The sequence below is a fragment of the Nelumbo lutea genome, chromosome 2, assembly GCF_056320005.1.
Source record: "Nelumbo lutea isolate HS-2025 chromosome 2, American lotus-T2T, whole genome shotgun sequence".
NCBI classification, from domain to species: Eukaryota; Viridiplantae; Streptophyta; class Magnoliopsida; order Proteales; family Nelumbonaceae; genus Nelumbo; species Nelumbo lutea.
The window spans coordinates 112,488,617-112,502,500 of NC_142685.1; the positions used below are offsets into that span (position 1 = coordinate 112,488,617).

The window sequence follows — 13,884 nt, forward strand, 5'->3', positions numbered from 1 at the left end:
AGGTCAACAATTTTGGCTAAACTGATCTTATTGCTCTCTAACAGTTCAGTTAAAATTATGGACAAAAGTTGGTTCACCAATGAGTAAACATTTCAACACCAACCTTGGAGTAAGCAAGCAAATAAATAGCTCTAATAGGCAGCTTTGAAGTACAAAGTCGAGCATTTAGCATCTCCAAGACCATTGAGAAAAAACTACATGGGAGGAAAAAGGAGAAACAGCCATCCGAATCAATAAGGTCCAATTAATTAATACTAAACAGACATAAAAGCACCCAGTAAAAATAGAATCCCTTCTTCCCTCTACAAACCCCCATAATAAAAGGAAAAAAAAGAAAGAAAAACAAAAAAAAAAAAAAATACCACATGTTTTGCGGGAAATGATACATGTTGCCTCAGCGTCACCAGCTCCTGCCTTGTGTCAAGGATACTCGGCATAGTTTTGGAACACAACCAAATTAAAGGGTGCCTTACCACCCAATTTTACATGCTTATGGCCCCCCACCACCACCAACAAAGCATAGCAGGTTGAAATTATAATTCTTAAATCCGACAAACAGCTTTCAACACGGATCTGCATCCACCTCATCATCAACCAGCAAGCACACTCGGCTGCTGGAGAGTTGGCAACAATCCAGAAGCAGTTGCATTATAGGAAATAATCAGGCGTTCTACGAGTAACATCTGGTTCTCCTCTCCTTGGAGCTGGTTCAAACTGCAACCATGCACAATTCAGGCATTTTAAAATTCACTTCTTGCCCTTCGCTGTTACATTACATTATGTGTGTGCGCTAAATTCATCTGTATTTATACCCGTGTGTGTGTGAGAGAGAGAGAGAGAGATTGGGGGGAGGGAGGAGACCTGAATGAAAGTGTGTCCTTTGCAGTCATCCACTTCCAAGATCGATGCCATGTTCCCACAACGATAGCAATAGTTAGGCGCACTAAATATGGTGACCACCTTTTGTTCCTGTTACAAGCAATATATCAAATTCACAGATCTTCCTTTCTACTAAATACGCAAAAATAAAAAACTCTGGAAGTTGGGATCCATAGAAGTTACATGTCCCCAGTTGTATCCTTCCATGACTAATTGATGAGCTCTAGCAATCAACTTTAAGTTGTTGGTATGGTTGAATTGCTCAGATATGTCCTGTGAATAGTAATATAATTCAAGATAACAAAAGCTTCAGAGATTCTTGTAACTTCCTGGGAGCAAAAGAGAAAAATAAATGGAACATTTTTTGAAAAAAGTTAAAAACAATGAATTGAAATGATTGTGTTATATCACCTGCCCAAAAGTATAACCAGCCCCACGAGGAGAAATACCCCAACCACAGCGATCATCTGGGTCAGACCATAGGAGATCACACATTGGCCCTTCATGGGGAACTTCTTGAACACGGTCAAAATTCCGTATGTTATCAAGTGTCTCAATGGACGGGGATAACCCACCATGTAGGCAAAATATTTCTGATTCAACCTTCAAGGTGGAAAAGAGGTGGTAAAAAGTAGGTTAAGAGTCTGGAATACAAAGGAATAAATAAATATTGATAATCTGATTTGTACTAAAAAATTTATCTAACTGAACTCAAATCCAAGGTTGAAAATTTTGATATGCCCCTGTGTATCGGCAGGGGTATATCAGTACTTAAATTAACACGCTTTTATATATTTTTTTTCAAAATTTGGTTTTTGGACATATTTTTAACCATATTTTTTATTAAAAAAGAGTGGTTCCCAAAACCCCTTTAAAAAGGTGTATCATGAAGCCACCGATATGACACGATTGTATCGAAATTTTGAACCTTGCTCAAATCTTGGAATACCCCATCCAAATCCTACCTGTATCTCATACATGGGGATTCACAACATAATTATCTATACTACTAATAAAAGAGCGAATAACCCCATTTTCTGGACTTCTCATTAGGCATTTTTACCACTTATCTAAATAACATACAACGGGCATAAAAAATGGCATATATGTCCTTTACTCTCACTCCAAAAACTACTCACTTATAACTGTTCAAAAACTGTCCACTTATAACAGTTAAGAAACTGTCCACTTATAACTGTTCAAAAACTGTCCATGAATTGTAAATGGTTTTGTCTTGGAGATACTGTCACGTGCAAATGCATGTACATGTTTACTAGTATTAAATATTAATTAATTGCCCAATCTTGTTTTCTACTTTTCTTTGGATATTTTATGTTCTGTGGATGTTCATGGAAACTCCAGTACCAAATTTTTATTTTTCTTAAATTCGTTTATGCATATCCAATCCAAATTCCAACTTTTGGCAATTCTAAGCATCACATACATAGGATCCTCAACATGATCACATTTCGCAAACCACCCAAAATTCTTTTCTTTGGGTACCCTAATTGCATTTTGTGCATCAATTGCATAGGAACCATCCTTATTTACCTTGACTGAACAAAGCCTCAATCCTAACTATTTGAGGTTGGTTAACAGATCTTATCTTACCATTGCATTCTATAGAGACATTGCACTGTACCAACAAAACATTATTTGATTGGTACACTATCAACAAAGCATTAATACCAAATATATGGGGGTTGGCTACACATCCTAAAATACCATTGCATCTATCAAGATACATGTCCTCTGTCAAATAAATACCATTGCATCTAATCATGCTCATTTAGTGCCTTCTACTTGCACCCAGCCACTCCTCACAGAAGTCATTGGCCTTTTTATTCACATGGCCAAAACCATCTCAGCCTACCTTTCTTATCTTGTCATCTATTGGGGATACTCTAAATCATATTCCTAATACATTCACTGATTTCTACTTCTACCTTTCCCATTGTCTCTGCTAATCGATCTTAGCATTCTTTTTTTCAAAAGCAATCAATTTTAGCATTCTCAACTCAGCCACTCTTCCTAACTTTTTCTGTTCTAATTCTACCTCTTTGATCTAGTTCTCTGCAGCACAACACATTTTGTTAATTATCAAAAAAGAAAGGTGACAGAGAGCATACATAAAAAAAAAAGAAAAAAAAAAGATGGCAGAGAGCATTTGGCATGCCAAATTAGAAAACAGGATATATCCATATGGGAATTACAGAATTCGACTGACCAGGGCTGTCAACGGAAAATAGTCAAAAAGGTCCGTGAAGATCTTCCAAACATTAGCATTGCCATACCTGTAAAAGAAGAATAACAATTAAGTAATTGCAGAGTTCCAAGAGACAACAAGAAATTAGGGTCAAGGAAAAGACTAAAAAGCAACAGCACATCCACCCAGATTAAGAGCCACAACAGCTCCTAGACGTTTCAAAAACTGCATTCAATAGAATATATGAACTAAATTTGATGCCTACAAGCATTAGATTCACAAATGTCTAGAATTACTACTGTTCATGTTATCTAATGAACAAAGGGCTTCACTATGTGCAGATGTACATTCAATTCTAACATAGGAAAGAAGGAACTTTCATTATGTCTTTTTGCTGCATTTTGCACACTGAAAAAAAAAATGATGAACAAGAAACTTATTTAATGGGATCTCTTAAATCATGGTACAGAAGATTGTTGAAAGAAAAGCTATCAAAACAAAAACATGCAAACCATTCTAGCATAAAAAGCTATTACAGAAGTTTACACTTTCTCGATGTGGTAATATGCATTAATTTAATTCAGTTATTCCAAAAGGCCAATCATGTTGATACCCATGTGATTTACTGTGCAGAAGTAACAAGGTCTGGAGACTGCAGAGACTAGAAATCCAGAGGTTGGCACATGACACATCCTGAAAATTTAGAAGATTAGGATGCTTGTTGGTTGGCAAATTGAGTCTATGACCAATGATAAGTAGATCCAACATTATTAATTTCCTAGGAAGACGGCATTTAAACATCCAAAATTTAAGTGGAAAATTAAGTACAGAAGTTAATAATAGTTTGTCTTTTAATCCTTCAAAGTTTTAGGTTTCAGATGTAAAAGCTTTTACTCCCCAAAAACATTCTACAATAACAATGTTAAATAGACAGCCCGTGCAGAAAACCTAATCATCTAGAAGAAATATAAAATAAAAATTTTGTGAGTTTTGATTGTTAAACTACAAGTAGTACAACCTCTTGATCTAACCAGAAACTCCAACAAAACGAGGAATGTAAGGAACTCACTTTCGTAGGCATTCATCATAAAACCCATACACTTGTGTAATCTGCAAAAGAAATGAAAAACGAAATAGTCAGCATATATCATTTACTAACAAATGCAATTAGTTCAAAACCCACTAAAGAATATGGCATGGTGGCAACTGTATCTTTAGACCAAATAGATTAATACAGTGTGCAGTAGCATTTGTGTCCAACTTCAGGTCACATATTACCTAAATTAAACAATAACCCATAACCACAGGAATATGTAATAGAAGAGATATTTTAAAGAAATTATTCAACTGTAAATGTGTACCTGACGACTTTCATGATTTCCCCGAAGAATTGTAATCCGTTGAGGGTAGCGCACCTTAAGTGCCACCAGGAGCTGAGTAAATAAGTTGGTCAGTATCATAAAAATAGTTATAAGATTATAAGATACACGGTATCCAGCAACCAAAAACATATAGAACCGCATGAGCACCTTAAGATTGAGATGTCTCCAGCAAAGAATTATTTTAAATATCCACCTCTAGAATGCAACTCTTGTCTAATCAGATTAATCCTGACCTAGCCCAAAATGTTTGGTCTAGTAGTAGAAATCTTAAATTAAAATCTGCTATATGCATATGGAGAAACAAAATATTCACACACACACAAAAAAAAAAAAAAACTGATCTGGTGGTATAATTCTTGAATTCTTGAATTCTTGAATCTGGAAAGGAGGGTTGTTGGAGGAGTTTGGTTCTCAGAATACAGCCTGATCAGAGATAAACTATATCCAGGAATGAGCACCTTAGTTGGCCTTATTTCATGTTGGGAGTTGAGCGTTCAGCTCCTAAACACTGGGATGGACAATTTCCACTTCCCAACCCAGGCCAACTTAATTCAACAGAAGTGCTATCTATATGCAATAGGGGTGCTCTGCTAAATGGAACAAAGACATCCAAGCACAAGACCATATTTCATAGCAACTCCTTACTTGAAACTAAGATGCCAGCTTGTTATCAACTTCTGAACCAATAAAAATCTAGAATGGGGTAATCATGCTGCTACATAAACAAATGTAACAGAAATCTTGGAGCTGGGCCAAGGAAAAAAGTTCTTATAAAGGTTTCACCTAGAATTGAAATGATCATAGAGAAACTCCCATTCTTAAACAAACATTGCTATAATCTGATAGTATTATGCTAATTAAAATCAGTAAACATAAAAAGAAAATCAATTCCTTGCTTTGGTAATGCATGGGTTCATATTACCAACAACCAAAGGTATAAACAACTTTACCCATCTAAAAATAAAAGGGTATAAACAACTTTTTCATTCATTTCTGCAATCCATCCATCCCTTCATAAGTACAGTGCAAGAATAAACAACTATTTTTCTTTCTTTTTTTTTTTGAACAAAACAAGTTGATATCACTACTGCTCACCGTTACAGTTTCAACCGAATAATATCCACGGTCCACGTAATCTCCCATAAACAAGTAATTGGTATCTGGACACTATCAAACAAGAAAAAAAGAAACTATAAGACTTGAGTATGAAAATAGCAATAAAGAATAATGCCATAAGGAAAGAAAAAAAGAAGTGATAAATACACAACAGTACCTACTGCCTGCACCTAGAACCTCTATCAATATATATCCTCAAGACCTTACTGGATAATTTTATGCAACAGGAAATGTTACTAGATCACCTCTCTAATCAAAGATTGTTTATGAAGGAAACAACAATTACCAGGAAGGCAAAAGGGAAAAAGGAAAAAAATTGATTCACAGTTTCACACAAATGCAAGGATTTGTGTTTTTTAAGAGAATCATTTAGATTTTGACCATAGAAAATTGCAGAATGGTCATTCTTCTCAAAGATTAAAAGAGTGACTCACATCCAGAGACAATTTTTAAGATAGCTGCAAAGAGGGAGATTCTATATAGATAACCAATGTTTTAACTATAGGCATGACGCAAGGTGTCCCACCACCTAGAGGTGTGAGCATAGTTCAAAGCCTCTAGGCGATTCTGGGCAACACTAGGGTGCCTAGATGATATAAATTTTATAATATAAAAAACTAACTTTGGGATAGTTCCCTAGTTTCATATAATATTCAGCATGTACATTAATAGAAAAAATAGCAATTCTCTTTTATAAGAACATTAAATTTCCTCTAAAAATGTGGCAAATTGTCACATCTAAAACATAACTTTTTTATATATTAACTTCATTATTTTCAAAAATAATACTACTATAATAAGTATTTAAAAGAGCAATTTCATATCAATAATCAATTAGCAACTAAAGAAGGTTATTAACTTTATATGATAAATTTCAAGATGGAAAGTAAAACAGAAAAAACAAGGATGGAGTTTCTGTTTTATTTAATTAGAGAGAGAATTGAAAAAAGAAGCTCTTTATAATTGTATTCTTTGTTTCCTCTTTCTTTCTTTCTTTTTCTCTCCTCAGAACCCTTTGATCTTGTAAATTTCAATAGTAAAACATTAAAACAAAGTATAAGATACAGCAATATAAATGATATCATAAGATATTATATATATATATATATATCATATATCATATACTAAAATCTTTTAACACATACATTAATAAGATATAGCAATACAAATGATATTATAAAAGGCGCCCGTCTTGTCATTTTGTCACCTAGAAGGGCGCCTAGTTGCTAAAGGTCAAGGTGCCCAGCCAAGGGCACCTAGGTGATGCCTTGACAACTATGGGCGTGAGGTGTAGTTCAGAGAGAGGCATAAGCGTCCTTAAGAGGATAAGGAGGAACAAGGAGGAAGGGGAGGATGAAGAAGAGGAAGGGGGATCTCATTTTTCTTTATGTTTAAATCTTTTATATTAAGAAGAATGAAGATGCATAGCACTAGTTGAAAGGGGGTCTTGTCAAATAATTAGAAAAAGTGGATAAGAAATTTTTTTCTCGTGGGTCCTCATTCTCTTTTTTGGGTCTCATACAATATTCACACAGCCATCAATAATTATAAAAAAAGTGGATAAGAATTTTTTTTTTTAGAGTAAATACCTTCCCTCCGATCCGAAAAAGTTCTGCAAGATCGTGAAACTGACCATGGATATCACCACATATAGTCACTGGGCTTTTCACAGGCTGCAATACCAAAAAAAAAAAAACAGAACAAAAGAAAATGTTAACAATTTATAAGATGGACTCTACATTCTAGGTATTGAACTAATATATTCTTAAACTTAAGTTACGTGACAAAATCTCAGATAACAAGGGAGATACCAGTTTAAACAAATATTTCAATTATCCCATTAGAACAATAAGCAATAAACAGAAATGAGTCAAATGACCATAAAAGAAAATGACAACAGCATAACAGAGACAGTGTCATACCTGCACGTTACTCTCTTCCATCAATATCTCCTTAGCCTTATCACATAATGCCCTGACCTGCACCGAGAAAATAGATTTATATGTTTATCATTTCTTCCTCTCCATATTAATATGTTCAGGATTACTAACTACAAATAAATGCATTCATTACAAGCACCAAATATAAATAAGACTGCTACAATTGGCAATGTCCCTTAAATATAACTCAAGTTCAATCAGACTTAGAGCTTGAAATTTAAAATATAGGTGCTACCAATCATAAGCCAACATCTGATTATCAAGATTTCTTATCTGGCCAACATGGTTCAACTTCTGATGAAAAAGGTTGCCAGAAAAACCTATAGTGTCTAAGTTTAGCCATCATCATCTAAACATTGTCTGAACCCAATTTCACAATTCCATTCTGTTCAGTGTCATATACATTGTTAAATTATGAGCGTTCAAGTCATTCCTTATTACTTCAATCCATGTCCTTTTTGACCTGTACCTAGCTCTTCTGGTTCCTTCAACTTGTAATAGATCATTTCTTATGAGTGCAGTAGATAGTCTTCTCTGCACATGCTCAAATCATCTTAGTAACTCCCCCTCATTTTATGATCTATTGGAGCTACTCCTAGGTTCCTTCAGATGAGTTCATTTCTGGCCCTATCCTTTCTACTTTTCACATTCATCCATCCAAGGTTCAATGTATCGATACACTTGTGAACTGGCAGAGGTGTAATCAATACTTAAAAAAATCAATATATCATTAAAAAAAGGGGTTCCCAGAAACACCTGTAAACAGGTGTATCAGACCCCTAAAGATACAATATGATACGCCTGATACAGGGCATGTCGTATCGATACTTTACCCTTGCATCCATCTCAACTGTTTTCTAAAATTCTCCTTTCAGCCTATGTGGTATTCACCCATTACATAAGACTCCATATACACCCCTCCATTTTGCCCATCCCTCTCTGATTCTATGATAAACATCATCCTCAATCTCTCTCCCTTGTTAAAGATTATTAATCCAAGGTAGTACAAGAGGTATCTTATAAAAAATAAAATAAAAACCCATGGTCTCAAATCTAAGTGTACCCTGATTTGCACTCCTATTATTATATTCTCGTTGTCTACATTCTGTTTCAATCATTATTTTAAAACATCTTGTTTCTAAGGTACTTAAAAAAAATACAGAAAATTATAATATATCTACTGTGCTGTACTACAATGAGGGGATGTACAAACAGACAACAAGACAGCCCTACTAAAAGATACCCCACTTAAGGGGGCAAAGTGCATGCACTATACAAAAAAGTTCTATCCACTCCAGATTTAGCCAAATGATCTGCAATTGAGTTCAGCTCCTCTATTTTCCCCACCATTCAAGTGTATGCTCCCTTGTCTTTCCCAACAAGGTAGCAACCAGTGTTTTGAAAGGAATGCTTAGGTGCACAGGAGAAGAACATTTTTTGTTGTTTTTTTTTTATAGATTTTTTTTGTGTCTTAAACCTCTGTGACAGTTTATCAACATTTAAATTACCTTTTACTTTTAACTGTAACTAGTAGTAATAGTCTGTTAACATTTGAAGTAAAAGGCCACTTACTCAATGCTGGTCCCAGGCTCGCAGCTATATAGGGTCTTGGGAAGGGTAGACTGGGTAAAGTTCCAATCATCAGCATTTTGTGCACAGTGGCCACCCCCAAGATCAAAAAACAAAAAACTTTTCAAATACTTGAAGCCTTAGTTCTAACGAAAGGGATCTCAAATAGAAAATTCCCACTAAAGAAACAATAACAATACTCCTAATATCTAATCCCTGATCCTAAAATAAAACGAACTGTGACTAAGATCACATAACAACCTCTTTACACATAGAGGCCAAAAAATTAGGTTAGGGCACTGCACAAGACCTTTGCATGGACTTGTTTGGACTTGCCTAAGGGGGCCTTTATGAAGGCAATGTGCCAATCTCTAGAGGTTAGGAATGCAAGATGTTTAACATCACACTGGCCACTTGATGTAATTTAAGTGGGAGATAAATAAACAGATTGAAAGTTTCAAGTGCTTGAATTGTTAAGTGCCTGAAGAACTTTGATACAATCCACATATGTTTGCTTTCACTTCAACGTTCGCTTTGAATATGTTTTATCATGCTTGTGTATTTTAAAATGAATCAATAGGCTCTTTAAAACATTTAATTTCTTTTAAAATTCATGTTTGCATTTTTTTTACATATTCAGCATCATTATCATCATCATCTAAACCTTATCCTAACTATATGGGGTCACACGGATCCTGTTTTGCCACTGGCCACTCCATTCTGTTTAATGACATATCCATGTTTTTTACATATTACCATTTTTTTTTTATTTCAAAAATATTTACCTTGCTTCAAAAAGGCACTTGCCTCACCCTCACAACTTGTGCCTTAGGCTGTGTTTGGTCACAATGCAATTTCTATTTGCACTAGTACAAATGCATGGGAATGCAAATGAAAAAAAAAATGCAAATTCTCATTTAATTTTGTTTTGGGTTTTATTTTATTCTCCTTCATGTCTTAATTTAATTCATTTGTATTGCAATCAAACAAAATAAGCTAAAATTTGAAACAAAAATAGGTCAGAATTTACACTCAAATAATTTGCACTGCTATAGTTTTGCATCAGTGCAATTTTATTTGCATTGCACCAAAGACAGCCTTAGGCACTAAAAGCCCATTGCACCTTGTAGTTTTAAAACACTGGTTATAACTTCTACAGTTTACAGATAAAAAAATAACACCTTTCCCTGCTCATGCTTCAGAGGACTTCACCAGTCTAAAATTAAAAGCATATCATAAGATCATTCTAAGTTGAGCAAATTTAAAAAATAAAAGGTAGCAGATAGTCAGATACATCTCTCTGCTAATGCAAAAGGTCTGTGAACTAGGTTGTAAATCAATTCACGAAAAATATAATAAAGATTGCAACATTTCTAAATCAACTTGCTAAAAGTGAGAAGAGGGAATACCACTCCCAAAAAGAAGAAACTGTTTAAACTGCAAAGCAAAAGCCTTGAAATCAAATTGGCAGCAGACCATTTATCTACTAAAGATAAGCATTTGGTACCACGATAAACCAAAACACATTACCAACAAATTTTAATGCCAAAATAAACCATACCAGTTTCGTCAAATTTCGCAATGATGAACTTCGCAGTAAATAGGTATATTGTATAACTACTTCCCCCAAACCAAACACGGGCGCAAAGATCCACTCGGTGGATCGAATTAAACAAACAGGCAAATCTAGGAAAAGATTCGCGTGATCTCCTAAAATTCCAGGCCGAGGTCAGCGTAGAAAACCCTAATTGAGCTAAAATCCCAGATCACTTGCAAACGAAACAAGAATGAACAAAAAAGAATGATTTTTTCGAATCTTGAACACGAAAATCCTCGGAAATCAGCACTAATCCGTCAAAGAAAACACGATTCAAGCAGCTTAAAACGTAACCAAGCACCGAAGGCCGAACATTTAGGGAGAATCTCTGATTCCACCACAAGAACAAGGCGAGATGCAGAAATGACGGGAAATCGAGGGGGTAGAAAGGAACCTCTGGCTCGGACAAGGGCTTGCACTGCATCAGCTGTGAAATCTGGTCGTCAATGTTGCCATGAGAGCTCGAAGTGACCTGATCCACTGTCATCTTCCGATTCCTCTCCTTCACTTGTTCCACACAGAAAATTGGAACGTTCTATACTCCCCCTCAATCGATTCAAATGAATAAAAACACCACTAAATAAGATTAGATAAAGCCCTAACCCTAGATTTCGTCGTCGTCGTCGCTCTGTCTCAGAGAGAAAGAGAGGGAAGGGGAAGAGAAGAGAGAGAAAGAGAGGGAGAGAGAGAGAGAGAGGGGGGGTGGGGTGGGGTGGGGGTGTAACAAAAGAGGAAAACCCTCGCTATCCTACGATGCCTTTTTATTGTGTGTGTGATGTTGATGTGATACATAAAATCGAAATCGCCAACTCAAAAATCATTTTATGGACTGAGATTTTGAGTTCAGGAAAAGCATTTCGGTTATATACTATGAACTCCCCTGAATTGTTTATCAATTTATTTTTTTCCTTGTAATTTAAGATCACATTTACAAAAATACCCTTGTACGTACTTCTTGAATAGAGAAACTTTTTCTTAATAAACAATGGGTTCAGGAAAAGTAAAATATAATAAAATAAAAATTTGTAGATAATTAAAAATGTATTTAATGTTAATAAATAAGGTTTTGTTTTTTGTTTTATTAGAATCTGTATATCTTGAAATCAAAGCCAATATTTCTTTCTTAACTATATTATGCTAAAAATTATAGAGTTCAATTACGGCGCATTTATTTATATCCACTTTTGAATCAACTTCATGATTTATAAGGTGTACTTTCACATTAAATATTTAATGTGAAACTTTCAATTTTTTGGCTATTTTGGACTTTTATAAGCTTTTTAGGGCAGAGATCTTTTTGGCTTCCTATCTCTCTAATGCCAAGCAGAAAAAAAGACCAAATTTTGGTTTTCTAAGTTTTGAAAATCTTTAAAAATCACACGAAAAGACTTACCAAACACCCCCAAAGTATATTTAATTGGCATTCTTTTCTTGGATTTTGAGAGGAAGTAAAGCTGGGCAATGGGATTTTGGTTTTCATTGACCAAGAAATTCAGGTTCTTTTTAAAGATTTATGTGGGGATCAATGAAACTTTATTTTTTTGGGTAAGTGATACCCATATCCTAAGTGGGTAAATAACTTTTCCACATAGGGAAAAAATTCCCAACACTTGATTGGAACAAAAATATATCCCTTTTAATAATGAATTTTTATGACTAAAAAAGAACATGGGTAAAACCCAGTGAATATATTTACCCACGTAAATAACTTCCTGAAAATCGATTGGGGCCTTACTGTCATGTGTAATTAATCACATATTTCACTGCATGGTAATTCACCATAGATTTTGCAAACTAGGACATTGAGTGACGAAAAAAGGACGGTTGTTTACATCTCCAGGCCTCCTTCACTAATCCTTGTATGAATTTACATGAAAGTTACGTTTGGTAAGAATGCAAATATAAATTGAGAGGAATCCATATTCCAATTCAGTTTTGTAGTTGTTTGATAAGGATAAGTTACTGCACTGAAAATGAAAGTAAATTTGTATTTTTTTTATATTTTACACTTAAATTGGGAGCAAATTTTGCTTCAAAAAATGGAAATGAACTGTCCTCAAAACTAATTAATGTAAAATAGATAGATTCCAATATTAAAATTTGTATTTATACCAATTATAGATAAACACAATAGAAAATTTATCAATCAAAAACCAAAACAAGATTAGATTTTTTACCAATTGCATTTACATGGATACATATGCTTTTGTGCTCTTTTAACCAAGGTTTTTAAAACCAGACCAGATAGGGAACTGTTCTGGGGTCCAATTCCCGGGTCGAACAGTTTGATTGTATGGTTTGAACGAATGGTCCACTCTAACAAAAAAATAAAACAATAAAAAAATAGCCAAAAATTGTTATCCAGGTTGATGGTTCGATTGCCCGGATCAATGGATTGCAGGCCAAATCAATAGTTTTTGGCCAAAAGATGGTTTTGGGATGAAACAGTTGACCGATTCTTAATTTTTCTGATCCGACCGCCCGATCCGGTTCGATTTTGAAAGCATTGCTTTTAACCCAAACATAGCCCGCCCAACAAATAATATCCTTATACTTAGCCCGTCCACTTTTTTCAAATGTTGCATTGAGAATAAGTATCTTTTAAACTATAATCCAATTAGGGACTAAATGATATCCACTCTCTAAATTCTAAAAGGAAAAAGGATCAAGAAGCTAGAAGACAAGCCAAAAATGGCATGGATTGAGCTAGTGAGAAATGGTGAACCCACAATGTAACATAACAATAGATTTAGTGCCAAACACCAAGGACAGAATGTGAGAATGGTGGATTAGGATTCTGAAGTTGGAGTACAGATGGCCTCTTCTCAGTCATGTCATTTTCCACTCACTTGACAATGAGTACTTTAGAAAATATATGCTTGCTTCCGAAATCTGGAATCCAACCTCTCCTTCAAAAATCAATGCTCTAGTGTGGGCTGCAGTTCTAGACAGGTGTATAACTAAAGCCCACCTACATAAGAGAGGGGTACATATTCAGGACCAGAGGTGTGTGTAATGTGCTCAAGGAGTGGAAGATAGCAGTCATCTGTTTCTGCACTGCTCGATATCTACTAGAATTTGGAATCACTTTCTTGGTTCGATGGGTCTTGCCTGGTCAATACCAGCTTCGGTGAAGGAGATGATGTGGAGTTGGGGATTACAGAGATTGCCAAAGCTTGCTTTAGTAGTGTGGAT

At 35.0% G+C, this 13,884-nt stretch overlaps 1 protein-coding gene across 1 annotated transcript; it reads right to left on the reverse strand.

The window, feature by feature from the left end:
* Positions 1–104: 104 nt before the first annotated feature.
* LOC148872862 (serine/threonine-protein phosphatase PP2A-2 catalytic subunit) lies at positions 105–11,525 on the reverse strand. The gene is made up of 11 exons (XM_088969244.1): positions 11,084–11,525; positions 7,506–7,562; positions 7,173–7,256; positions 5,563–5,634; positions 4,447–4,518; positions 4,155–4,195; positions 3,107–3,173; positions 1,291–1,482; positions 1,063–1,152; positions 862–969; positions 105–714 (listed from the first exon to the last, which is right to left on the reverse strand). The coding sequence occupies exons 1-11, from the start codon at positions 11,174–11,176 to the stop codon at positions 649–651; spliced, it is 942 nt and encodes a 313-aa protein (XP_088825370.1). The 5' UTR covers positions 11,177–11,525; the 3' UTR covers positions 105–648.
* Positions 11,526–13,884: the final 2,359 nt, after the last annotated feature.